Genomic DNA, 27,386 nt, shown 5'->3' with positions numbered 1-27,386 from the left:
CAAAAATATAGTAATAATAATCAGTAAAAGACAAAATAAATATAATTATAATGAAGCAAATAAACAATAAAAAATAAACAGAGAAAGTATATAAGAATTTGGTAGAATATAGCTGATAATATTTGATATTTTTTGCGCAATTTGTCCAAAAAAACAACAAAGGAAGCATTTCTAGTCTAATTTTATTATAGGCGAAAAATTTGTAGTCCATATACTCTCTTTTACATTTATATAGTCACAGCTTTAAACTTTCAAAGTTCTTGTTTCGTTTCGATCACATGGACCAAGTCCTAACCTGGGAATGGAGTTAATTATTAAAATTAAGCCTCAATCAGTTGAAAGAATAATAACTGAACAAAGTGTACAAGACTGTATAAGTGCATTGAAAAGTACAAGTGTTTAAAGTGCCTAAATAATCAGAACTGGACTCAAATTGGTTGAAGGCACATTAAATATTAATAAAAAAAAAAAAATTAATTATTAAAATAAACACGTGCTAAATGATTTCCTCGATTTACAAGTAACATTTTTTAAAGAGAACGATGGATAACGACGCGGTGAAGCATAAAAGTCATCGAGATCGCAATGCGGGCCGCAAAGCCGAGAAGAAGAACGCCAAGAAGAAGCAGAACTCGACGTCGGAGATGCCGAGAAATCCGAAAGCGTTCACCTTCAACTCGGCAATTAAAGCGGAGAGGAGATTCAGGCGCAAGCAAGACATCGAGACCAAGAAGCAGCATGTACCCTTAATCGATAGGACACCCCTGGAGCCGCCGCCGATCCTCGTGGCAGTGGTAGGTCCCCCGAAAGTGGGAAAATCTCTGGTCATTCAGTGCTTGATTAAAAGTTATGTCAGGCAACCCTTGACGAATATCCTCGGCCCGGTCACCGTCGTGGCCGGGAAGAAGCAGAGGATCACCTTCATGGAGTGCAACAATGATCTGAACTGCATGATCGATCTTGCCAAAGTTGCAGACCTGGTGCTACTGCTGGTGGACGCCTCCTTCGGATTCGAAATGGAGATATTCGAGTTCCTAAACATGTGCCACGTGCACGGCATGCCGAGGATAATGGGTGTCCTCACTCATCTGGATTTGATTAAGAATGCAGCGCAGATGAGGAAGATCAAGAAGACCCTGAAACACCGCTTCTGGACAGAGGTGTACGCAGGTGCAAAGTTGTTCCATCTCTCTGGATTGCTGCACGATGAGTATCTTCGTTCCGAGATAAAGAACCTGGCACGTTTCATATCGGTTATGAAGTTTAGGCCACTGGCCTGGCGCACTACTCATCCTTATATACTTGCCGACAGAATAGAAGACCTGACACCACCAGAGTTGATTAGGAAGAATCGAAAAGTTGATAGAACTGTTAGTTTATATGGGTATGTATAAAAATTTATATACATATTAAAATCTTATACATACACACATATATTATATATATATTATATATATATATATATATATTTAAATTAATTCATATTTGCTTCTAGGTATGTCAGAGGAATTCCTCTGAACAAGGAGTCGTCCATTCATATACCAGGTTGCGGAGATATGAAAATCAAGGATGTTAATTTTCTATCGGATCCCTGTCCACTTCCGGAACAAATAAAGAAGCGAGCTTTAGTGGAAAAGGAGCGACTGATTTATGCGCCATTCTCCGGCGTTGGCGGTATAGTTTACGACAAGGACGCAGTGTATATGGAATTAGGTGGAAGCCACTCCTACAAAGACGAGGATACAGGACTGGCGAGTGCTCTTATGGATACACAGGAGACACTTGATCAGAAATTGCAGCACAGCGAACTACAGTTATTCAGTGATGCTGCCCCGATAAAGTCAAAGGACGTGAATGAAAGCATGGCTCCTTACACAGGCGAATTGGTGATGGATAATGGAAGGAAACGGCGGAGAGTAATATTCAATGATACAGCAGATGAGGAATCAGAAAATGTCCTGGACAAGGATGACGATAATGATCAGGCAAAACATCAAAATGAAGATGATTATAACGACGATGATGATGAAATGAATGAAAATGATGAAGGTGACGATGAAGATGAATCAAGTGATGACGATGAAGATGAGGAAATTTCGGAAGAACCAAATGAAAAAGGCGTTAAGAGAAAAAGTAATGTAGAAGACAATATGACAAAGAAGAAAAAGAGTAAAACTTCGATTAATGCAACTGTTGAAAATGACAATCTCGATAAATCTAAATTAACGAGCGATAAGAATGTTTTGCAAGAAAGTACAGATGTATATCATTCTCTGAGTAAGGAATCAGATAAACTGATAAAGAATAAGATTTCAGAAGCACTGAATTTTCTAGAATCAACTAAGAAAAACACGCAGCAAACCAATGATAATGAAAGTTTTGATGAGCTCAGCGATGAAGATTCGCGCGCGGGATTAGAAGTAGACTATCAGGCTAGCGATTTCGAGGATAATGCATTCGAAAAAGACGATGAAGAAGAAGAAGAAAAGGATGACATTGAGATGGACGAGAACGAGGAAGAAGTCGCGGACGAGTTGAAGTGGAAGAGAAATTTAGCTGAGAAAGCGAGAGAAGCATTCGTCAATCGCCAGCAGAACAACAAAAATCTGATGAAGATGGTTTACGGTGCATTTAATAAGAGCGCAAATCTGACAGAAAAGAAGAAAGAGGAGGAGGAGGAGAAGAAGAAAGCTAACGAAGATTTAGGCGGGATATTTCGAGTAGTGCAAGAACAACAACAGCAGAAAATACAAGAACGAGATTTACAGGATCAGGAAGAGTCCGTTTTCTTTTCGACAGAGAGTCCGCGCGATTGGTTGCTAGAGGAGAACAAAGCATTAATAGTTAACCGTTTTGTGACGGGTAAGTGGAAAGAATCAGAAGATGCCGAGGAGCTTTTAAAACTGGACAATGAGGATGTTTTTGGTGACTTCGAGGATCTGGAGACCGGAGAGAAACATAAAGCGGAAAACGCAACTCCCAAAGAATTATCGGCGGAAGAGACGGAAGAAAAGAAGAAGCTTCTGGAAAAGAAGAAGAAGCTGAAGGAGCAATTTGATGCGAATTATGACAATACGGAAAATAAGACGTACTACGACGAGTTAAAAGCCGAGGTGGAAAGACAAGCAGGCATCAACAAGTCCGAGTTCGAAGGACTGGACGACGATGTCAGAGTGCAACTAGAAGGTTACCGTCCCGGCATGTATGTACGTTTAGAATTCGAGGAAGTACCGTGTGAACTGATCACGAATCTGGACCCAACGTATCCAATTATCATCGGAGGCCTGTTGCACGGCGAGGAGAACATCGGCTACGTGCAAGCGCGGATCAAGAAGCACCGATGGTACTCCAAGATCCTGAAGAGCCGCGACCCGCTTATATTCTCCGTAGGCTGGCGTAGATTCCAATCGTTGCCGATTTACTCGAAACTGGAGGATAATCTGCGCCACCGAATGTTAAAGTACACGCCGGAGCATGTGGCGTGTATGGCCCACTTTTGGGGCCCGATCACTCCGCAGAGTACCGGGGTATTGGCGATACAGGATGTTGCGGGCAAGGAACCGGGTTTTCGCATCGCGGCGACCGGCTCGATCGTGGAGATGGACAAGAGTACGCGGGTGATGAAGAAGCTCAAGCTTATCGGCGTGCCCCAGAGGATTCACCGCAAGACCGCGTTTATCGAAGGCATGTTCAACAGCGCCCTCGAGGTCGCAAAGTTCGAGGGTGCCCGAATTAAGACTGTTTCAGGTATTCGGGGTCAGATTAAGAGGGCTGAAGGCAAAAAGGAGGGTTGCTTCCGTGCCACGTTTGAGGACAAGATCATGCTGAGCGACACGGTGTTCTGCAAAACGTGGTGTAAGGTTGACGTGACGCCCTATTACAATCCGGTGATATCGTTGCTCCTGCCACCCGCGGAGAAGAATCAGTGGCGAGGGATGAGGACTACAGGCCAGTTGAAGCGAGAGAAAAATATTCGCGCCGTGGCCAACGAGAACTCCATGTACACGCCGATCGAACGGGACGTCAAGGTGTTCAAGCCGCTGTCTATCCCGCGCAAGTTGCAGAAGGAGCTCCCGTACAGGGACAAGCCTAAGCTTCAGTCTCTGCCACACTTGCGTAAGCCCAAGGAAACTCGAGTCGCGGTGGTGCGTGAATCCAGCGAGGAGAAGATCGCGCGTGTGGCGAGGATGATCAGGACGTATCACGCAAAGAAGGAGAGGCAGATGAAAGAGGCCACGACGAAGAGGATAACGGCGTATCAGGCGCGAGTCGCGGAGGAGGAAGCCAAAAAGATGAAGAAGCAGAAGCAGATAAAGAAGGAGATATTCAGGGATCTTAGTAAACTGGAGAATAAAAAGAAACGATAAGATTTTTAATTGCGACTATGAAAGACTGATATTTTCATTGCAAAAGATTGCCGGTTATAAAGTGTACATTATTATATAATATTATATAACCATATATTATATATGTATAATGTATATAATACCGTAATAATATATGCATTTATATTATTCTAATAAGAATTTCAAAAATGCTTCATTTAATAACTTAATCGGTGCAATGGAAAAAACTTTTTGTTCTACTTTTTTTTTGTCATGTATTTATTTCTAAAAGAGATGTGAAAAGAAAAAAACTTATTTTATCTTTTGTTAAGTGTATAATGTTTCAAATAAATTTCAAATTTTATATCTTCTCCCATTATTTGCAAAATCGTGTAATATTTTATAATAATTTAATTAAATTTACGAAATTCCTATTGATACATAAATAATAACAAATGATAATTCAATAGTGCTTGTATAATTATAATTAAAAGATAGAAAATATAATAATTAAAAAATATTATTACATCCTTAATATTTATTATTTTTATTATAATAAAAAATTTTAAAAATATATATGTACATTGCACGATTAATATTTCGAACATATCGATATATCGACTACCAATACGATAGATAATTACTAGAAAGTTCCTGACGTAACAAACAATAGCCAACTTGTTTTTGCGTTTAGTTGGAGAGAAAATCGTAAAGACGCTATAGGTGCTTGGCAACGTTTGATTGACCAATCAAAACTAAGTTAATAAAGAATTCTTAACATTCGTAATCTTTCGTCCCGCGCATTCAGTCTTCATTACTTTCAAAAATATTACGTCTTTGCATTTTGCATATTACGTCTTTGTTGCGAAGAACGAATACACGGTGAAGAAGTAGGAAAAGTTCTTGCATCAAATTTGACACAAAGAGCTCATAACTCATATATTCTGTAGCAAGTATATAAGAAGATTCTGATTTGTATTAATTATCTACAAGATGCCTCGACAAACAAAGAAACGGTCGAAAGTACTTTCTGACAAAATGGAATCAAATATCCTGGATCCAGTTTCAACAATAGAGAACAAACAGCATGTAGATACTAACGAAAGTGAGGTAAGAAAGAATGTAAAAATTTAAATTAATTGTAATCTGCATTATTCATACAGATGTCAATTAGTTTTAATTAATAAAAACAATTTCTTGCATGTGTAATAGAAATTAGGTAATATAATATATTGCATAATTTAGGCAACATACATAATTATAAAAAAATATATATGTATATGTATATATTTTATGATGCATTTTATTTATATGCATATGATCAAATATGTATAAACCTATCGTTAAAGTACAATATGTTATGACACAACATATGAAGAAACATACTCATGTATGAGAAATATAATAAAACTTTATTATATATCTACTCAATTTACAAAAACTTGATTGAATAATCCAATTTGTTGTTTTACATTTTTGAAAGATTTACTTTCTGCTAAATGTCTCTAGACAGGTAATGACGATTTATTACAAAATGAATATTAAAAATATTTTATTTATACATATTAATACTGTTTAAAATTGATTGTGCCAAATATAATTATTATATAATAAATAAGGTTATATTTGATCCTGTAATATCCAGAAAATATTAATTTATTTGTCTTGTTACAGAAAAATTTAGCGAAGAATGATAAAGAAAATCTATTAAAAATAATTGCATTGTTAGAAGACAAAGTACAAACAATCGTTGCTGAGAACTTGCAATATGGAAAAAGAATAAAAAATGAAGAACAAAAATGGCAAGAAGCATTAAATATGAAAACACGACAAATAAAAATGTTTAAAATAAAAATACAAAAATTGAGAAAACTACAAATACAGGAGAAAAAAAAGATGGAACGTAACATTAAAACATTAAATGCGGTAATCGAAAAATTAAAGAAGAATTCCAATAAGGATTTAATAAGAGTAGTTTCTGAAATAAGTACGGCGGATTTAACAGCAAGATTTAAAGGTATGTTTTAACAAATTTTATATGTAAATTGTTTTATATAGAAAAAAACAATGTTATTTTTTAGTTGTATATTTTTATAGTGCAAATTTTACAACAGTTAAACTTTTATATAATTATAAACTATTGAGAATCTTAGTTTTCTATATCTTTATTCTTTACGTAAATAGTAATTTAAATTATTTCAAATATAATATGAGAATAATTATATATTTGCAGAGGTTTATGAGCCACTAAAGCAGTCAGGATATAAATTTGATGTCAAAGATGCGAATCAATTTATCAAGAATTATAGTATTGTTAGAAGGTTACTGGATAAATCATGTTCAGATTCTCCAATTTCTTCAACTTCTTCAATGGATAAAATGGATTACATAGAATCGGAGGAAGATATGGATAAAGAATCAGAGGAAGATACGGATAAAGAATCAGAGGAAGATACGGATAAAGAATCAGAGGAAGATACGGATAAAGAATCAGAGGAAGATACGGATAAAGAATCAGAGGAAGATACGGATAAAGAATCAGAGGCAGATACGGATAAAGAATCAATGGAAGATGTGGCTAAAGAATCAGAGAAAGATATGGATAAAGAATCGAAGGAAGAAAAAAAAGAAAGTAAGGATTAATTGTTTTATATTTATAATCTGATAGTGGTTTTCTCTTTAATTTGTTTAATATATATATTTGTTGTAATATTTTAGTATTAGAAAAAGAGTAATGAGAATTAAAAGGCAAAAGGATGCAGATAATAGAATTTTATGTTTACATCACATATAGGTACACAAAGAGAAACGTACATTTAATTTTTATTGTGTTAAAGTTAACGATGTACCAGATTCATACATATGTAACCATATTCTTTATGTTTTATGTTCAAAAGTTATAAGTTTCTCTATATGAGAAATTTTTTAAATATATTTTTATTTTTAAGTTTTGATAATATAAAAACTATGGAAGATGTAACTATGCAATAAAACTTGTATAATATGTACAATTATAAACAAATATGTATAGTATCTCATTTTTAATTTTTTTTTCAATTGCTACTTTAATATAGGAAAATTAAATTTTGCATTTGTTTACTTTTAATAAAAATATATATTAATTTTTCGAACGTATTGATAATGATAATATCGATTAGATAATTTCTAGAAAATTTTAATGTAACAAATCATTGCCAACTTATTTTTTCATTTAGTTTGCACTCTCTAGAAATTTAGTTGGGAAGAAAAATCAGGAATACCATACAGGTGCTTCGAAGCGTCTGATTGACCAATTAAAACTAAGTTTGTAAAGAATTCTTTGTCATGATTGGTTAATGCTTCGCGCGACTTTATATTCGTGAACTTTCGTCTTAGGTCTTCAATCATTTGTTTCAAAAATATTACGTCTTTGCATTTTGCACGTTACGTCTTTGTTGTGAAAAGCGAATACGCTATAAAGAAGTAGTTTTTCCATCAAATTTGACACACCAAGGGTTCATAACTCATATATTCTGTAGCAAGTATATAAGAAGATTCTATATTAATTATAATTGTATTAATTATCTATAAGATGCCTCGACAAACAAAGAAACGGTCGAAAATACTTTCTGACAAAATGGAATCAAATATCCTGGATCCAGTTTTAACAACGAAGAAAAAACAGCATGTAGATATTAACAAGAGTGAGGTAAGAAAGAATGTAAAGATTTAAATTAATTGTAATCTGCATTATTCATACAGATGTCAATCAGTTTTAATTAATAAAAACAATTTCTTGCATGTGTAATAGAAATTAGGTAATATATTTTTTTTTATAATTATGTATGTTGCCTAAATTATGCAATATATTTTATATATATATATATTTTATGATGCATTTTATTTATATGCATATGATCAAATATGTATCATTAAAGTACAATATGTTATGACGCAACATATGAAGAAACATACTTATGTATGAGAAATATAATAAAACTTTACAAATAATTTCTTGCATGTGTAATAGAAATTTGTATATTTTTTTATAAGCATGTATATTGCGCAAATTATGCAATATATCATATATATATATATTTTTTTTTTAATTTTATATGCATACAATTAAATGTGTATAAACCTATCGTTAAAATATACAATATGTTGTGGCACAACATATGAATAAAAAATATATATTCATGTACAGATAGTACATATATGAGAAATATAGTTAAACTTTATTATCTGTTCAATTACAGAAACTTGATTGACTGATCCCATTTGTTGTAACATTTTTTAATGTTTTATATTTTGCTAGATGTCTAGACATGGGAAATGACAACTCATTATGAAATCAATTAAATATATTTATACATATTAATATTTAAAATTTACGTTTATACATATTAATACTTAAAATACTTTAAAATTGATTGTGCCAAATACAATTAATATATAATAAATAGGATTATATTTGATCCTGCACTATCTAGAAAATGTTGATTTGTTTGTTTTGTTACAGCAAAATTTAGTTAAGAATGAAGATCTATTTAAAAAAATTGCATTATTAGAAGACAAAGTACAAACAAGCATTGCTGAGAGATTGCAATATGAAAAAAGTATAAAAAATGAAGAACAAAAATGGCAAAAAATATTAAATATGAAAACACAAGAAGTAAAAATGTTTAGAATAAAAATGCAAAAATTGAGAACACTACAAATGCAGGAGAAAAAAAAGATGGAACATAAAATTAAAATATTAAGACAGAGAATCAAAGAAGTAAAGAAGAATTCTCAGAAGAACATAGAAAGAGAAATTTCTGAAATATGTATAGCAAATTTAACAACACAATTTAAAGGTATGTTTTAATAATTTTAATAAATTGTCTTATATATAGAAGAAAACAATACTATTTTTAAGTTGTATATTTTACAGTGCAAATTTTAAAACAGTTAAACTTTTAAGACAGTTATAAATGATTGAAAATCTTAGTTTTCTATATCTTTATTTTTTATGCAAATAATAATTTAAATTATTTCAATTATAATATGTGAATAATTATATATTTACAGAAGTTTTTGAGCCTCTGAAGCAGTCAGGAAATAAATTTGATGTCGAAGATGTGATTGCATATTTCAAGATTAATAAAAACGTGATTGTCAAACCTAGACTGAATTAAACATCTTCAGATTCTTCAACTTCTTCGAGTTCTTCAAATCTTTCATGATATACACATATGATGTACTATGCATTATCTATGGATGAAATGGATGATAACAAATCAGAGGAAGATACGGATCAAGAATCACAGGAAGATATGGATAAAGAATCAGAGAAAAATATGGATAATGAATTAGAGAAAGATATGGATAAAGAATCAGAGAAAGATACGGATAAAGAATCAAAGGAAGAAAAAAAGAATAAAGTAAAGAAATATTTTAATTATTTTATATTTATAATCTGATAATGATTTTCTCTTTAATTTGTTTAATATATATATATATATAATTTTTTGTTGTAATATTTTATCAGCAAAGAAGTAACGAGAATTAAAAAGCAAAAGAATGCAAATAATAGAATTTTATGTTTACATCACATAGGTGCACAAAAGAGAGAAACGTACATTTAATTTGTTATTGTGTAAAAGTTAATTAACAATGTACCAGATACATATATATGTAGTTATATTTTTTATGTTCAAAAGTTGTAGGTTTCCTTGTATGAGATACTTGCAATATCTTGTATACTTTTTTTATTTTTAATTTGTGATATAAAAACTATGCAAGATGTAACTACACAATAAAACTTGTGTACAATACGTTCAAATATAAATAAATATGTATCTCGTTTTTAATTTTTTTTATTTGATTGCTATATTTATAATGTAACAAAATTCAATTTTTACATTATTTTTTGTGTATTTCATATATTGTTTTATCTTATAATTAAATTAATTTTAATAAAAATCTCCATTCTTTTTTTTTAAATATAAGTTATCTACATTTATCCTTAAGATATATTTTTTATTTTTCTGTATTAAATTGGATTTATTGCATTTTCGTCTGTATTTTGGAATGCAAAAAAACACTTTCTATATATAGGTATATAATTTTTTCATATTAAGATTAAAATTCAGTTTTATTGTTTTTTCTTTGCCTCAATTTATAGAGAGCTTTACATTTTTCATTCAAATTTTTCGACTACTCGTTTCTTGTCACGTGACTGATTTTTATATAGTCGCTGGTTGTTGGCTGCTCGTATCGAGTTTGTATAAATGAATTTATCCCGCACGTGTTTTCAAAATATAATTTGTGTATTCTGAAGGAAAGATGCAGGTTTCCGCACCAAATAATATAAAAATTTACAACCTTAGCGCTGGGAAATCTCTTCCCGAGGTAAAATTATCAATATATATGTTCGCAACTTGTTTTAGGTTAGACATGATTTAATCATGTGAATTTTAATGCTTTATAGTGGTTGTCCGAGCGAAAGAGAAGAAGTTTATCAAAGAAGAATATCGGTAAGAGAAAATTATTAATTAATGTAAAAAAATTCACTCAAATTACACCTTTAGAATTTTTTTGGTATGTCATATATACACATACACACAATAAATATAGATTATATAGAAAAAGTATACTATGAAAAGTCAATTTTTTATATTAAAAAAAGATTGCCTTTTTTTCTAAATATATTTAATATTGTAATTGTTTATTAATAGATGTACGACGACGTATCGACCTTATACAAGACTTTGACATGCCTGGTGTGAGCACATCTCTTAGGGTATCCAAAGATAAGCAGCATATTCTTGTAACAGGCATTTACAAACCACGTATAAAGTGTTTCGATGTTCATAATTTGGCATTGAAATTCGAGAGGTGTTTCGATTCTGAGGTGGTCACTTTTGAAATACTATCAGATGATTATAGTAAAGTAAGTATGAATGTTTAAGAAAAATTTTATATATAATAGTTTGTATAAATTAATTTTTGACTTATTTAATTACAATTTTATTCTGTATAAAAATTTGGCAAAATGATATGCTTGTAAAAATTTAAATATTTAAAAGAATCTGCTCTTATATTAATTATATCTTATTTCAGTTAATATTTCTACACTGTGATCGTCATGTTGAATTTCATGCTGCTTATGGGAGATATTATAGGCTCAGAGTACCAAACTTTGGAAGAGATCTAAAATACCATTATCCATCATGTGATACATTTATTGTAGGCGATAGGTTAGTTCAAAAACTTCATACAATTGCATATATGTATTTTAATTACTATAATTGTTACTTAAATAAATTTATATATATATTTTTTTTAAATATGATAGAAAATAATTGTTATCTTTTTGCAGTAATAAGATATATAGAATAAATCTTGAACGTGGTCAATTTCTGCAACCATTTGAAACGGAAGCGACATCAATAAATAAATGTGAAATAAATCCATTGCATCACTTACTCATAGTTGGCACTCAGGAAGGAAAAGTCGAAGCTTGGGATCCAAGAGTAAGGAATAGAGTGGGTGTACTTGACTGTGCCTTACACTGTATTACTCAAAACAAGTAAGATATAAAAATAGAATTTCATCCTTCTTTCATTAAACAACTCCCAAATTTCATCAAATATAATTCATACAAATTTATTATTAGCCTAGAAACAGTTCCTGCTATCACGGCATTGAAATTTCAAGGAGGTTTGAATTTAGGGGTTGGCACTTCAACAGGACAAATACTATTGTTTGACATAAGATCTAGTAAACCATTTTTGATTAAAGATCATATGTATGATTTGCCAATTAAATCTATAGAATTTCATCAAAAGATGGATCTTGTTTATTCTATGGATAGTTCCATTGTAAAGATATGGGAGAAGGATACTGTAAGTGAAGTTTCTTTCGGTTTTTTCATGTTTCTGTTGAAATCTCAATCTACAATATATCTAAACGAAAAGAAAAATTTAGTCTAATTTAAAACTATAATATAAAATTATCTGTTTTAATTTCAGGGAAAAAATTATACTTCCATAGAGGCTCAATATGACTTTAATGATTTGTGTGTTATACCAAATACTGGAATGCTCTTGATGGCTAACGAAACTAAGAAGATGCAAGTATATTACATTCCCAGTCTTGGTCCTGCCCCTTATTGGTGCAGTTTTCTCGACAATATTACAGAAGAATTAGAAGAATTGAATTATGATATTATTTATGATGATTACAAATTTGTAACTGAAAAGGAATTGGACGAATTAGGTCTTTCACATTTGAAAGGCACTAATCTACTTAGAGCTTATATGCATGGTTACTTTGTAGACATACGATTGTATAGAAAAGCAAGAGATGTAATGAAACCATTTGAATTTGAAGAATACAAGAAAAGAAGAATCCGCGAGAAGATTAAAGAGGAAACTGTTAGCAGAATACAGGTATCATTTTATTTAATCAGTTTTTCATTTTTTTAAATTATATTTGTGTGTATAATATTATTATATTTAAAAAAATAAAAATTTGCATTGTTTTAACATACTTTTTGGAATAAACAGGTACAAAAATTACCAAATGTGAATCAAGAATTAGCATTGAAACTAATGGATAACACAAACATTAAAAACAAGAAAAAACAAGCATCTTCTAATTTACTAAAAGACGAGCGATTTAAAGCTCTCTTCAGCAATCCTGAATTCCAAATTGATAAGAATTCTGAGGAATATGCTTTGTTAAATCCTGTCGTTTCTCAACTTGATAAAAATAAAGCTAAAAAATTAAAGCAACAATTGGCACAAGAGGAAGAGGCACAAGATAAACCTGATGAAGATGAACCTCAAGGTAAACAAAAATTTTAACACTATATTCTTTATGAGGGAAAATTGTTTTTCATATATATAAAAAACTTTATTAAACTATTTTTCTCTCTCCATAAAGGTAATAGTTCGGATGAAAGCTTTATACATGATAGTCCTGACGATGATAGTTCAGATGATGATAAAATGTGGGTTAAAGAAGTGCGAAAGAATTATCGATCAATAAAAAGAAATCAAAGAGAGGAAGAGCAAAATAGTGATGACGAAGATAATGATGCAACTACAAAGAATGAAACGAAATTAGATAAAATTAAGAATGATGTAAAGTTCCAGGAGGGTGGACTGGAGAAAAAGAAACAGAACAAGTAAATATCCTATCTTATTTTGATCTATATATTATAAGCATTTGCATTTTAATTCATTTAAAATTCAATGTTCCACAGAGCGACATTTGGCGAGAGATTAGAAAATGAAGAGATACATAATGTTAAAGTGTCTGGTTCACGTGGTAGTAGAGAGATGACTTTCGTCGTTGGAAAGGTGCGTTCATTAATATTTTAAGCAGAATAAAATAATATCGAGAAACGTATACTTTATTTTATTATTTTCTTTTTATTTGTGTAGAGAAAACGACCCGCAGAAATAAAACATCATCGGAGAGAATACAACGTGTTACGACCTGCAAGAAGTATTTTCAAAAAGAAATATTAGTGTTTACAAATTAACGCTTAAATCTTTTTGTAAATGTTGTAAATAATTTTTTTAAATATAAATATATAAAATTTTTTTATATATAAAATTTCTTATGTGTAAAAATTTTTATCTATTCATCGCTTACTTTAATGCGTCATATTACTGTGTGAACTCAATAATTTTTGCTTACAATTAATGTGTGAATACACGTAGATATCTCCAAGCAAAGGTGAAATGTTATCAGAAAAGTGATATAATTTATATTCATATGCTAGAGTGAGCCACATGTCAAACACACGTCTCTATTGATACAAATATTTTCTTTTCAAGTTTTCAAGAGTAGTGTGTGTGTGCTCCTTGATCAAGGAGTTCCAAATGGCGTTGGTGAGTTGCCAACTATATTATTTTGATTGATGAGTAAGGATTTTTTAGTAAATAAAATTACAATAGATTGCATAGTTTTGCTGTTACAATTGAGCATTTCAAAAGTCAAATTTTAAATCAACTTTAGTTTTTGCAAAGTTTTCAATTTTAATATCAGAGCATATGATTACATACTGGTACTAAAACTAACAAATTTATAAAAAATATAGTTGATTAGTTTGAGAGACTGTATTTACTTTACTATATGACTGAAAATACAGCTTTTTATTTCTTAATATATTAAATTTAGTAGTCTTTAAACATATTTAATTATAACAAGGATTGATTTTGATTTAAATATAAATAAAACAAATTAATTTTGTGTCTTATCTATAAAATGTGATTAAACTATAATTTCAAAATATTCTTTCTTTACAATTTATAATTATTCATAGAGTTTATGGACTTCTTGTTACGATATATTTCTATATTTGAAATTAAACTCTCTTATATAGTTTTTTAAAGATAATTACAATTAATAAAGTAAATTGTGTAAGTAAATTTGTATTTTATATCATATATAATTTATAATAAAAACATATAACAATAATGAAATTATTGCAGGTAGAATCTAATAATAAGCCTAAAAATGGTAAAGATCCACCTCAGCAGAATCATGAAGAAGGTATGGAGGTCCCTGTTCCCTCAGTATTGACAACAAGTATAATAACACCTTTCCAAAGCACTGTAAGTAACCATTTTCGCATATGCAATAATTTTTAATAATATTATTATCTTGTTCCAACTATCTGATTTAGATTATATACAATCTAAAGACTTTTAAATTGAATCTGTCCATTGCATGCAGCAGGTGGACGAAATCACCGAGGATTATGAAAACTTTATCAGTACATCAGCAATACTTCATTATTGCAAACACAAAATACTCAGACCATACTTGAGATTGTTAAGCGTAATGGGATTAAGGCCAACTAGTAGCGATGACTCTGATCATTTCTTAAGATGTTCTATTCTGGCGAATTTTCATACTCTTCAAGTTACTATATTTATATGTATTGGATACGTTTTACAATATATGGCTTGTTTCAGGTAATATTATCTATTATCCTATTTTTTTATGTATGCTTTCCTTTCTATACATATTATAAGAAGAATACACATAAAAGAAGTAAAATATTTATTGATATGAAATATAAATATTAAAAAAGTTCATCAATAAAATATGTAATTATGTTTCATTGTCAGTATATTAAGCTTGTTTATTGGAAATAGATAATTATATGCTAAAATAAAATAGACATATTTGTTGTTTTGCAGGAGAGATCGTGGATTCTGTTACAAAGTATTAGTGCAGGAGCAAAATTTATTGAGTGTTAGCGGAGAAGCGCCCTTTTGTTACGGAAATGTGATATTCAGCTACTTGATCCCAAGTGCATTACATCTAATCGCGTATCTGTACACGATATACTTGTTTCGCATTAAAGAAAACGAACAGCTGCAAAATCTCATGGAGAGAGCGTTCCTGCTCTCCTCGAATCCGATAAATCGGGGCAATCAGAAGCGTCTTGTACATATATTATGGCTATTCATAGCATTGAGTATAGTGTGGATGATCACCGCATTGATTACAGTGAATATTCAGATGGCAAAGGGAAATATAATGTTTCAATGGGTAGAGAATAGGTAGCTATATTGCTAGCATCAATATCTATTCACAGAATGAGAAATATGTTGCTACAAAAGATTAATGAGATTATTTTTGTTTCATCCCTTCTGTACCACAGCCCATATCAAGTAAGGATAATGTTGAAAGTATTCCTGGTCATTTGTACTTTATGGCACGACATGATTCAGGGAACTATTATAACGAGCTATTGCTTGCAAGGACAGCTGTTAATGTCGCATCTCTACTTTCTACGCGGAAAGTTGCTCCAACATATCTTGCTACCCATTGATTGGATGAGGGTTTGTTGATTCATACCAATAATCTTTCACCTTGTACCTCGAAGAAAAGTCTTCTCTGTTCCATTCGCCTGACTTTACAGGACATCGATGAATTTAAGAAACTGTTGAAATACTTCAATGACGGATTAGGCCCAGCTGTATGCATCTATACTATAGTTAATCTGTCATGGGCTTCTACGGGTATCGTATGGCTGTTTCAATACTATATCAACGATGTGAGTGACACGTATCCAATCACGTACGTTAATGTGATGAATGTTGTATTATGGATCCTGATATCAGTTGCACCATTCATACAAGTGAGATATATTGCACCACTATACATCTTCTTGACTGAGGTGTAGACTGAGGTTCATTAACATATATTACTTTGTTTAAGGCTGCACGCTTAACAAATGCTTGTTCCATGATCCGAGCCGTAGGACACGAGATACGTATTCGGCCTTTCGTATACCAAACTACTCCAGGAGAAGATCTCGATAGTATACTTTTGTATACGTCTTCTCTGAAGATGAGCGCTAAATTGTTCAGGATACCTATCAAAGGTAAATACTTGTGTTGTCTGCTCACTATCGGCAGTATTTCTGTCCTTACTTTAGGACAGTGTCAATTTTTCTTATAATTATATGTAGTGTTTTAATCAAGACTGTAGATGCATCAAACAAGATGAATCGAGCAATTTTTCAAATATATATAAATAGTCCTTATAGCACAATTGTGCATATATAAATATATATATACATCTGTAGAAAATGTACTATCAATTTTCCCTTTATTTAGATAAATTATTTAGACCTAAAAGTTTTTTTATAACTAGCATTTATATATGTGATATGTAAATAATTGTATATTACAAATTATAAAAAATATATATATAAAATGCGCTTTGTTAAATATAGATCAAGAATTTTAATAACAAAATCACTGGTATTGTTTATATACTTCTGATATACATCTCTATAACATTGTGACATAATATTTTAATCAAGAATAGTAATCAAAAAGGATAAACGAAATATTGGAAAAGGTATTTTATTCACTCCTCATTATATCATCCAATACATTACATTCTCCAGTGATGGCAGTAATATTGCAACAGACTGGAACGAATTATAATTCACATTTTTAACTTACTTGCAACATGTAAATCTACAAATATTCAATGAATATCTTTTTTCAAAAATTTTGTATTTATTGTATTTAGAGGCTATGAGAGAAATGCAAAAGTTATATGCGTTGTTAATATGATACTAATTGCGCAATCGTTTATAATAGAGGTATATATACGGAAAAAATATTCAAATATTCAGAAATACACAGATATTCCCGAATTGGCATTGAAAATGAAATTAAAATCAATGATCAATATTGTCAATTGCTATTTGCATCTCCTTTCATTTCATTAAACTAATTTACAGGTGACTTTATCTGTGGACATGTATAAATTTAAATTTATTAGTTTCATAAATTCATTATGCAAACGAGAGTTGCGTAGCGCATTTTATTAAACTAATATATTTTATACAGCACACACATATTCAAAATTTCCTTCAAAAATTCTTAGCAATGTGTGTGACCCAAAGTCTTGAAAATTTGAGATATGAGATGATCGCAGAAATTGAACAAGATAATAGTCGATTTAGATACATACATTGTTAATTCTACTGGATAAAACAATGTTATTTTTATATCTAGACGCGTATTAACAGGGACACTTTTGTAAGTGAATAATTACAAAATAAGTTTTTCTTGTTAATAAATTTTCCTTCCTCCTTAATAAAGCATAAATCGCATGATATCGGTAAAGATCGAGAAATTGCATTGTTGCATTTAATAAATATTATTGTTTTAATAAGAATTCGTTAGTCTAATGTACATCCATAATTTTAGCATTTACAGGAATTATACTTAATTTTGACTAAATAGCGCATGATATTGACACTTTGTGGTACCATTTTTAGGAATACTAAACGTTGTAACAGCACCTGCATAATGTGTACGTCTTATTTCTTTCACCAATGATTTCTACTTAGTGATATTCGCGTATTTCTTAAATGTTTCAGATTGACAATATTATACATACCTAAATTTTGTAGAAAATGTCAGTATTAAATAAGATTTGCAACGTAGATACATAAAAAAATTGAAAATAAATTAATACAATTTAAAAAATTGTGAGTTTATAACTATAAAGATATATTTTTCGATATTAATTTAATGACGCGGAATGTTAAAGTCATGTAATGAAAGTATGACTTTTATTGATTTATTTAAATGATATACCTAACGTTATTGAGAAAATAATGTAAAAAGATCGTATAATCTGCATCGACATAAAATACGCAGCCTACAATCACTGGAAGTCAAATGGCAATCATTGTCTTAAATATTACACAATTTCAAAAAGTCATATCCCAACTTACTTATCCTTGAATAATATATCTCAAATTATTTTTACAAATTGCACAAGTAAATCTCTTTCTCTCTCTCTCTCTTTCTTATCAAAATAGTTTTATTTTTAATCACAAGTTTTTCTGCGACAAATCCTGGAGGATTAATTTGTAAATGATGATAAATAACTGAGAGCGATATTAAACGAGAATTTTCAGCCGCATTCAGTATAGATACTGGAGATATCCCGTATAAGATACTGAAAATCATATTAAGCTACTTACAATGCATTACCTCTTAATTAAAAAAAAAAAAAAATAAAATAAAATAAAAAAAAAAAAAAAAAAAACGAATAACGATAACTGAAATGTTGCGAGATTACGATTTATGAACGGAAATTTAGTTATTAACAAAATATAATAAAAAAACAAATTGTTCTTATTTCAATGGACTATTCTTACAAGATCTTTCAGCTGCCTCTTGCTTCTATCGATGACGATGCTTCGCCTCGTTGAATTTTTAACCACTCAACAAATTCGTCGAGCATTACTGGCCCTATAAAAATAATATAATATATAATAGAAAATGTATGCGAGATAATCTCTTTTCATAAAGACAGCATAAGTATTTTACTTGTTGTAAGCACTTACACGCTCCGTCTAAATCATAATTAGATAAATCATGATTGATTGTACGTGAAAATTCTAATATGTTGCACCACTGATCCTTATTGATCACTTTGTACTTGGATTGATCTAGGAACTGAGCAAACTGTGTAAACAGTGGCCAATGTTTCCCCAAAAGTAGTTGTAGCATTACTTTTGCAGTATCCATGTCCATACTTCGTTGATCTTTGTCCTGTAAAATAATAAAGTGAAATAAATTAGGAACACTGTACAGAGTTATTAAAAATGTATCTCTATTTGATATATTTGTATCTGCATATTTTGATAACATCGCACATACTCGGGCAAAGTCGTAAGCATATCTATAAATCCCTTTAAACGTGTGTGGATCGTTTAATTGATTCCTTAGGTACTCGAGCTTTTGTTGTACTTTACTAATAGAATCGCACTGAAGTTCCGAGAAACCCTTCAGCCATTCGCTCAGGGTAAAAAAGCCCATTTGGCGAGCGTTCATTCTGTATGCGAGAACGAGCATTACTACATTTTCGGGTTCTACACCGATATCCTCACAAAATTTCTCCATTCCTTCTGGTCCAAGAGTATCCGGATCGTCTGGCGAGGTATACTCTCTAAACCAAGTCATGCAACGCTTCTGAGAAAATGTCGACACATTGGATACATCGTCAGTTTTTGCATATCTTCTGGCACTGTGTACAAAAAAATTATTCATATTAAAAAAAATGTTATATAATTTGCAAATGTAAAAATAAGAAAGTATTACAATAAGCAAAATACAATGAATATAATTAAAAATCATTAATAATTTTGCTCAATTTCTTTATGTGACTATAAAATGTCATCAAAAAATATGTGCAATTATATTGTATACCAGTAACTTTATATCCAATGAGTATAATAAGAAATATTAATATTTTTAAAACAATAGGAAGGTCTCCGAGAGATGGCTGAGAGCAAAAGCGTAGTAAACGGAGTGCAGGTTGTAAATAATATAATTTTAAAATAACTAAGAAGTAAAATATATAAGGCTCAAATATAATTTTATTAAATTATAATTGTTAGCGAACATTTCGACCCATTTTTGAGCCTTTTTCTAAAGTTACATTTATTGAAAATTAAGTGAATACATAAATAATAATCAAAAACCGCTCAAGTGAAGTCGATGTTCCAGGTTACATGAGAAAATGCATTATGTATTGCGAGACGCTTGTTTCTTGGGTTAGTAGGCCCAATAACAAAGTAATAGAAATATGTCCTGGCATCTAACAATAAGATAACAAGTTTGTTAATATGTTAAACAATCATAACATTGTAAATATTAGGACATAAGAGGCAGAAAGTCAGAACAAATTAAAGTCAAAATAGAAAATAAAGTTAAATGTAAGTCATGCTGTATGATTTTTCTATTTTGATTTTTAATTTGTTCTGACTTTCTGCCTCTTATGTCCTAATATTTACAATGTTATGATTTACAATGTTATGTTTAACATATTAACAAACTTGTTATCTTATTGTTAGATGCCAGAACTTTGCGCTTAATATTTTTACTTAAATGTACAGTCTGAAACCTACCTAGAGGTATGTCTTAATCGTTTCGAAGGATGCCTAGGTAAACTGTCTTCATGTGCACCAGATACTGACATATCAATAGGAGTATGATTTGTGCTAGAAGGTCCTCTGCGCTTGCTACGTGGCATCCCTCTGTCCGCTGGAATACAAAAATTAACAGTTTCTGCTTAAACGTGATATCCTTTATTAAGATAATCCTTAATTTATAAGCTCCTCCAATTTTCTTATATTTTATTATAATTTATTATATTTTATTTTAAATTATACATATATATATTTATGTTAAACAGCTGATTTATATATAAAATCTTACACAAGAGTATTATATTATTCAGAAAATTCGTACAAATTGATTTATGAGTCTTACATATCAAAGTGATAGTCATCAAAATAATAGTTTTTTTCTGGAATAAAAGAATATTACAAAATAAAATATAACAAAAAGTCAAACTCGTAACAAAAACGTACATAAAAACATAAACAGACTTCCAGAAGAAAAAAAACGACACAACACATTTTGACAGAGAGAGAAATACAAAGTGAACATTTTGTAATACAATCACATTATGTAAACACAAAAACACACGCACAATCGTGCGCGCATATAATTAGCATAATAATACAATATATCCGCGTTAAGTCTGTCAAATCGATACGTCATCCGCGGGTGATGAAAAAAGGGCTTCAATGTCGTTTCGAGGAACGGAATCGCGGAAGAGAAGCGTGGAAAATGACGAAAATGCGAGGCGAAAAATTAATTCGGGGGCGTTATTGATATCCAAGCACGAGACCCAGGGTGACCAGAATCGTTCCCGTAGACGAGGCGATGAGACTCTTACGTACTTAATTATCGAGCGAATTAATTAAGCGCTAGATTGAGACAATCGGGTGCAGTCGCGACGTATATAACTGGACTTTTCTCTCGTCGGCGTTAAACTGACATCTCTCCCGTGCCCGAGACAGAGAAGAAAGAGAAGGAAGGACGGGGAGGGAGAGGGAGAGAGAGATATATATATCGAGTTATCGCAGTCAAGTGAGGTTAGAGTCGCCAATTAAATTCGTGTATCACGCAATTGTCGGGATCGCTGAGTCGGCAATCCTCGAGGTTACCTGGCTACCTTCGGGGAAGAATATTCATTTATTTATACGAGAATATCGGAACAGATCCTCCGGATTTTCGACGACGTGAGTCACGTTGTAATATTAGATTCGATTATTCCCGATGACGATGATAATAATAATAATAATATTAATAAAAATAATAGCGCGAGAGAAAATTCCTTTACCTTTTCCTCTCTTCCTCGGGAGGGACTCACAATCACTGGAAATATCACTCGGAGGCGCTCCGCGTATCGGGTTGTTTTTATCGGTGGTTTCGCTCCCGCGAGGCGAGAAGTCAACTCGTCGAGATGATAAATTTCACGTCCATGGGTCGTTGCGGTGCGTGGTCGGGAGGGTATCGATCATAGTGCCATCATCGACGCACGACGAATACCGGATACGCCCGCAATCGATTTTCGCCTCCGCGTCGAGTTGAAAATTTCGTTCCGAGTACCGTCTGGGAGATACCGCACGCTCGGGAGAACGAGAACCTCTCTCTGTCAGCTGTCCGTCTCTCTCTTTCTCTCGACGAGCCCCGCGGTCGCGCTTTTATTTCATTCTATGGTAGTTTTCGTAAAACGGCATGCCTTTCCCCCACCTTTCCTGCCGTGCAGGCTTGCCAAACTCGCGAATCTTTATCTCGTTTGTCAAATTCGATTGTTCGATATATCGATTCGCGCGATATATCGCTCGATTGCGTCATTACAAATATTACATTTTCTTTCGCAAGATTTATATAAAAATTATTAATTAGAAGTTACTTTTTTTTTTTAGAATCCTTGCCTATGTGACTTCAATTTTTTAATTTAATTTTATAGAATATAATTTGACATGAGTCCTTGATCTGATGACTTTTTTTATTTTAAACTTATTTAATTTAATTTAGATTAATATAGAAAAGATACACCACACTAATATAGTATATGCTCTTAATTTACTTGATAATTATGTACATAAAAGCGTATGAGTTGAATTATCTCGTTTACGGAATACTGTTTGTTATCCTGGTCCCATGCTTATGTCAACATAATGATAATGTATATACAATATAATATAATATGCAATACCTTATATATATATATATATATATATATATTATATTACATATATTATATTATAATATTATATATAATATTAATATATATATATATATATATATATATATATATATATATAAGATGTATCTTTATATTATAAATTAACTTGCTGTAAATAAATAAATATAGATATTGTTTCACATGATTTTAATTAAAAAAATATTAATATGATAATAACAATGATAAAATTGTAGTAAATACTGCTAGTATTACAACTAGACAAGACATTTATCGTATACACATAATCATGTACCTTTATCTCATAACGTCGCCAATGCAACAGGATCGTCCTCGTCCTGGATCTGATAATTTGTGAAATCCGTGCGGGTTTGCTTATGCTTCCGCTGATGCGCCTTCAACGAGCTGACTTGCGCGAATCTCTTTGGACAATCCGTGCAAAGGTATGGTCTAATGTCCGAGTGTATGCGCTTGTGGCGAATAAAATGGCTCTGATGATGAAATTTCTTGCTGCAGACGCCACACACGTACGGACGTTCGTCCGTGTGTATTCTATTGTGAATCTTTAGGTCGAATCTCTTGAAGAAAGTCTTGCCACAGGTCAGGCAAACATGATCGCGCACCTTCAAATGATCCCTTTTTACGTGCTCCTGTGTAAAATAAATTATTAATTAGTTTTACGATTTATACACAATAAAACAAGACAAAGTTACACACATACATACATACACACACACACACACACACACACACACACACACACACATATATATATATATATATATATATATTATTGATATTGGTATAATATATTGATTTATTGATTGACTTACATTTACTTGAGACAAGGTGCTGTAGACTTTGGGACAAATGTTGCAAACAAACTTTTGTGGTCCATCCAAGCTATGATTGTTCATGATATGCTTGTTTAGAGTAGATTTCCATGCAAACGACATTCCACAGTCCTTACAATGAAATTTTTGCTGATCCGCAAAGTGTATGCCCATATGCTGCTTATAATTGTAGGCTGTTGAAAATGTTTTATTGCATACGGAACAGTGAAACTTTTTCAAAACAATTTTCTTCGGTTCTTCTGATGTCCCGATATGAATATCATTATTTGCGTCTTTATTGGTAATTATGTCTACAGATAAATGCTGCATATCATTGTTCACATATAATTCGTTATTCTCTATAACTTGATTGTTATTAATATTTTCTTCTAATGGTATATTATTGTCGACATATGCAAACAAATCTGATTTACTTTTAGAACAATTGGTTATTTTGTTACTATCTTGCAAAACGTTTGAACAGTCTGTATTGAGATTATTAGTAGATTGTAGAAAATTTTGATTTTCTTGTTCGATAATTTGAGAATCCTGCAATAATTCCAATAGCTGTTCACCATCATTTTGAATCAAACGTACCATCGAAGGTTCTTTGTGCGTTGAAAATTCTACACCGATATCAGCAACTTCCAATTCTAAAAATCTCTCACAATTTTCGTAATTCAGTTTTTCAAGCGCTTCGAAGCCCGTTTCAACATTGTCAAAATCCGCATGCGACTCCAATAATTCCAAAATCTCGAAATTGTAGGCTTGTTGAAAATTTTGTTGGAAATTTTCACCATGACATAATACAGAGAAATTCTTTTCCCCTCCGTGAGATTCAAGTTGCGCGTAATTAAATTCATTATTTATAGTAAAAGCTTCTAAACATTGTTGTTCTATGTGATCATTCTTCTTATTATTTTCTTTTACATTTGAATTTATTTTTTGACAATCTCCAAAAGCGTTTGCAGTCTCCTCCATTGTATTCTCCAAATCCTTCTCACATGAAACGTTCTGTACTTTTTCCGTTAAATTATTTATTACATATTCATAAAATTGTTCACCAGTCTCTGTTTGTACTAAACGTAACATTGGCTCTTCATTATTCAATACTGCGTTACTCGAGTTATTGAGAATCTCTTCATTGTGTTGCAATAAATTATTTTGATCCTCCTTGGCAACAGGAGTGTATAATATATCATTAGCAGCAATATTTTCAGAATGTTGGAATTTCATTGTATGATTAACATTTACATTAGTCAAATCTGTGTTCTGACAATATCGCGATTCGTTTAATTTCAACATTCCTGAATCAGAAGATTTTAAGTATAATTGATTATCATCATTTAATAATTTATTGCCTTTTTTATTTTCATTGATAATTTCTTTGCATATTTGTTTGAGTAGGAATTTTTTGTTTGCTAAAACTTCACTGAAATTACAGATTTGCAAATTCGTTTCCACATTTAATGAATTCTTTATTACATCATTTGTGGAAGTCTCTTTACAAATTTCTTGGACTGCATATGTGTCTGAGTCTTGATTTAATCTCAAAATATTTTCATCATTATGGATGTCTGTTTCAGCAGTTGATTCTTTATCTCGAGATAGAAATGTAAAATTGTTTTTGAAAAATTGACAAGCTATGTCTTTGGATTGCATCTGTTCATTATATACTACATCTCGAGGAGAATTTGAGAGAATAGTTTTATTTGTGGACAAATTAATGCATTTAAGTCTTTCTTCAAGTTCAACAAAATAATCCTGAAATAATCGTGATTTGTGATATATTATCATTTTCTTAAATTATTTTCAAGTTTTCAAACTTTCCATTCTCATTTTATATTATATTTTTATCTATATTTTACAATTATAAAAAAATAAAATATAAATTTAAAATATATTTACCTGCTTATTATTAGATGCTTTATTGTCCACATCAGTGTTGTATTTATTAGAAACTATCTCATTTTGCTGAATATTTGAAACTCTAGCAGTATTCTCGCTGATACATTTTTGTTCTATACAAAATGCCCCATGATTTTTATTTTTTGTTTCATCATTTATTGTCTGAAAAATTAAAAAAAAAAAAAAGAAGATATAAATCTCATAAATATAACTAAACAAAGTGTTATAAAACAAAATGTATTTAAACCAGCATTAGTTTGTACAGAAAATACAACTAAAACTTCTTTAGCAAAATTTGCAGCAGCATTGAGATCTAGCAATTAATTATTCCTTTGCAATTAATTGCAATTAATTAATACTTTAAAATTTCTACTGTGGTATTGATAATACAAATATAAAAAAACTAATATAAGAATTATAAAATGTTACCTTGTTCTTGTTCAATATACGATTCTTGATTTGTGAATTATTGTTGATAAGACTAGGATTACAATACTGTCTACTGTCCTTTGGTGTATGTATTTGTTTGTGTTTTGCTAGCGAAGAAATTTGCGTAAAACGTTTATCACAAATTGGACATACATATGGCTTACTTCCTGCATGTAACATAAATAAAAAAACCATTAAATTCATAGTTATCATATTTTAATACTTGAACATTTTGAACAAATTAATTGTTTTACTATATATATACAGGTATATATATATATATCAATATAAAAAAATTATGTATTTTATAATATATTTTTACCTGTATGTATTCTACAGTGTCTTATAAGATTCGATATATGGTTGAACTTTCTTCCGCAGACCTCGCAGATATAAAAGTTTGTACCTAGATGAATATTCAAGTGCATACGCAGATCTGCCTTACGGAAGAAGCCTTTTTCACATATCTGGCATACGTGAGATTTTTCTCCCAGATGTTTACTCCGATAATGATAATTCAATTGCGAAGGACGATCAAAAACAGAGTTGCATTGAAAACACTTGAAAATTTTCAGCATGTTGTGATGGATATAGCTCTCCCAGTTTTTTTACGTCACAATTGTGAACAAAACTCCACGTTATTTTCTTATTAACTGTTGTAAAACAATATAAATGTATATATTGTGAATATATATGGAACGACTGCATAAAAGTGACAGAACTTGGTGGTTTCGATTTTGAATCCTCACTTTAAACACTTCTGTACGAAGATATAAAGGCTGTGCAGAGAAAAATGAAAAATATCTTCATCCTTCAAATCCAAAATTCAACGTAGTAGATTACATTAAACAAGGAAAAAGGTGAAATCTTCTACTTTGTAAGCTCCTTCGTGACAGTCCTCAGAAATGTTAATTTTCTTAACCTTAATAGCAAAATAATCAAAATACTGAAGACCGGAAATGGGGGAATGGGAAAGCAGATTCGCATAGCGGAAGTACGTGCTTCTTGTCCAATTGATGAAACTAGGCACGCGATTGGTCTATTTCATTTTATATAAACTCCAGAATTTGTCGATTTCTTTATGCAAATAATAAGAAATATAGGATAACTGCAAAAATCGAAGCGAAAAATTAACTAAAAAAATAATAATAAAATAAGCTATAAATAATAATAAACTATAAATAAATAAGCTAAAAAATAAATAAATAAATAAATAAGCTATAAATTATATACAATTTGTGCATACTTTTGCAAGATTGTTTTACAAGTTTTGTTCCGTTGTGCCATATTATTTATA

General features: G+C 30.9%; 7 protein-coding genes across 10 annotated transcripts; 5 read left to right on the top strand and 2 right to left on the bottom strand.

Annotated features, from left to right (window-relative positions):
• The first annotated feature begins 237 nt into the window (after nucleotides 1-237).
• LOC146725287 (ribosome biogenesis protein BMS1 homolog) lies at nucleotides 238-4,694 on the top strand. 2 transcript variants are annotated; one of them, XM_085488752.1, is made up of 3 exons: nucleotides 728-794; nucleotides 970-1,384; nucleotides 1,496-4,692. In XM_085488752.1, the coding sequence occupies exons 2-3, from the start codon at nucleotides 1,017-1,019 to the stop codon at nucleotides 4,365-4,367; spliced, it is 3,240 nt and encodes a 1,079-aa protein (XP_085344878.1). In that variant the 5' UTR covers nucleotides 728-794; nucleotides 970-1,016; the 3' UTR covers nucleotides 4,368-4,692. The 2 variants fall into 2 exon arrangements, with proteins under 2 accessions (XP_085344842.1, XP_085344878.1); XM_085488716.1 differs by having other exon boundaries at nucleotides 238-1,384; nucleotides 1,496-4,694.
• Nucleotides 4,695-5,027: 333 nt separating this feature from the next.
• On the top strand, nucleotides 5,028-7,358 carry LOC114931390 (uncharacterized). The gene is made up of 4 exons (XM_029303379.2): nucleotides 5,028-5,435; nucleotides 6,000-6,342; nucleotides 6,559-6,957; nucleotides 7,044-7,358. Exons 1-4 carry the CDS (start codon nucleotides 5,319-5,321, stop codon nucleotides 7,058-7,060), a joined length of 876 nt encoding a protein of 291 aa, XP_029159212.1. The 5' UTR covers nucleotides 5,028-5,318; the 3' UTR covers nucleotides 7,061-7,358.
• A 316-nt stretch (nucleotides 7,359-7,674) lies between these two features.
• LOC114931391 (uncharacterized) lies at nucleotides 7,675-10,154 on the top strand. Its single transcript, XM_029303380.2, has 3 exons — nucleotides 7,675-8,013; nucleotides 8,827-9,163; nucleotides 9,378-10,154. The coding sequence occupies exons 1-3, from the start codon at nucleotides 7,897-7,899 to the stop codon at nucleotides 9,482-9,484; spliced, it is 561 nt and encodes a 186-aa protein (XP_029159213.1). The 5' UTR covers nucleotides 7,675-7,896; the 3' UTR covers nucleotides 9,485-10,154.
• A 362-nt stretch (nucleotides 10,155-10,516) lies between these two features.
• On the top strand, nucleotides 10,517-13,892 carry LOC114931377 (lethal (2) 34Fd). The gene is made up of 11 exons (XM_029303351.2): nucleotides 10,517-10,700; nucleotides 10,780-10,825; nucleotides 11,027-11,241; nucleotides 11,412-11,548; nucleotides 11,671-11,880; nucleotides 11,968-12,196; nucleotides 12,323-12,742; nucleotides 12,860-13,142; nucleotides 13,239-13,482; nucleotides 13,561-13,657; nucleotides 13,742-13,892. The coding sequence occupies exons 1-11, from the start codon at nucleotides 10,635-10,637 to the stop codon at nucleotides 13,826-13,828; spliced, it is 2,034 nt and encodes a 677-aa protein (XP_029159184.1). The 5' UTR covers nucleotides 10,517-10,634; the 3' UTR covers nucleotides 13,829-13,892.
• A 236-nt stretch (nucleotides 13,893-14,128) lies between these two features.
• Nucleotides 14,129-17,080, top strand: LOC114931378 (Gustatory receptor-like Holozoa). 2 transcript variants are annotated; one of them, XM_029303352.2, is made up of 7 exons: nucleotides 14,129-14,194; nucleotides 14,798-14,920; nucleotides 15,042-15,283; nucleotides 15,512-15,877; nucleotides 15,979-16,159; nucleotides 16,240-16,458; nucleotides 16,539-17,080. In XM_029303352.2, the coding sequence occupies exons 1-7, from the start codon at nucleotides 14,186-14,188 to the stop codon at nucleotides 16,779-16,781; spliced, it is 1,383 nt and encodes a 460-aa protein (XP_029159185.1). In that variant the 5' UTR covers nucleotides 14,129-14,185; the 3' UTR covers nucleotides 16,782-17,080. The 2 variants fall into 2 exon arrangements, with proteins under 2 accessions (XP_029159185.1, XP_029159187.1); XM_029303354.2 differs by having other exon boundaries at nucleotides 14,165-14,227.
• Nucleotides 17,081-17,175: 95 nt separating this feature from the next.
• Nucleotides 17,176-21,167, bottom strand: SCCRO4 (DCN1-like protein SCCRO4). 2 transcript variants are annotated; one of them, XM_029303357.2, is made up of 6 exons: nucleotides 21,131-21,167; nucleotides 20,767-20,902; nucleotides 19,517-19,883; nucleotides 19,201-19,408; nucleotides 19,012-19,105; nucleotides 17,176-18,809 (listed from the first exon to the last, which is right to left on the bottom strand). In XM_029303357.2, the coding sequence occupies exons 1-5, from the start codon at nucleotides 21,147-21,149 to the stop codon at nucleotides 19,020-19,022; spliced, it is 816 nt and encodes a 271-aa protein (XP_029159190.1). In that variant the 5' UTR covers nucleotides 21,150-21,167; the 3' UTR covers nucleotides 17,176-18,809; nucleotides 19,012-19,019. The 2 variants fall into 2 exon arrangements, with proteins under 2 accessions (XP_029159190.1, XP_029159189.1); XM_029303356.2 differs by having other exon boundaries at nucleotides 17,176-19,105.
• LOC114931375 (uncharacterized) lies at nucleotides 20,839-27,053 on the bottom strand. Its single transcript, XM_085488425.1, has 6 exons — nucleotides 26,412-27,053; nucleotides 26,090-26,256; nucleotides 25,661-25,822; nucleotides 23,753-25,516; nucleotides 23,215-23,569; nucleotides 20,839-20,902 (listed from the first exon to the last, which is right to left on the bottom strand). Exons 1-5 carry the CDS (start codon nucleotides 26,665-26,667, stop codon nucleotides 23,222-23,224), a joined length of 2,697 nt encoding a protein of 898 aa, XP_085344551.1. The 5' UTR covers nucleotides 26,668-27,053; the 3' UTR covers nucleotides 20,839-20,902; nucleotides 23,215-23,221.
• Nucleotides 27,054-27,386: the final 333 nt, after the last annotated feature.

Source organism: Nylanderia fulva, unplaced genomic scaffold (assembly GCF_048542155.1).
Source record: "Nylanderia fulva isolate GAGA-0341 unplaced genomic scaffold, ASM4854215v1 Scaffold1, whole genome shotgun sequence".
Taxonomy (NCBI): Eukaryota; Metazoa; Arthropoda; class Insecta; order Hymenoptera; family Formicidae; genus Nylanderia; species Nylanderia fulva.
The sequence above is the reverse complement of the archived record's forward strand: the minus strand, read 5'-3'. Positions and strand labels throughout refer to the sequence as shown.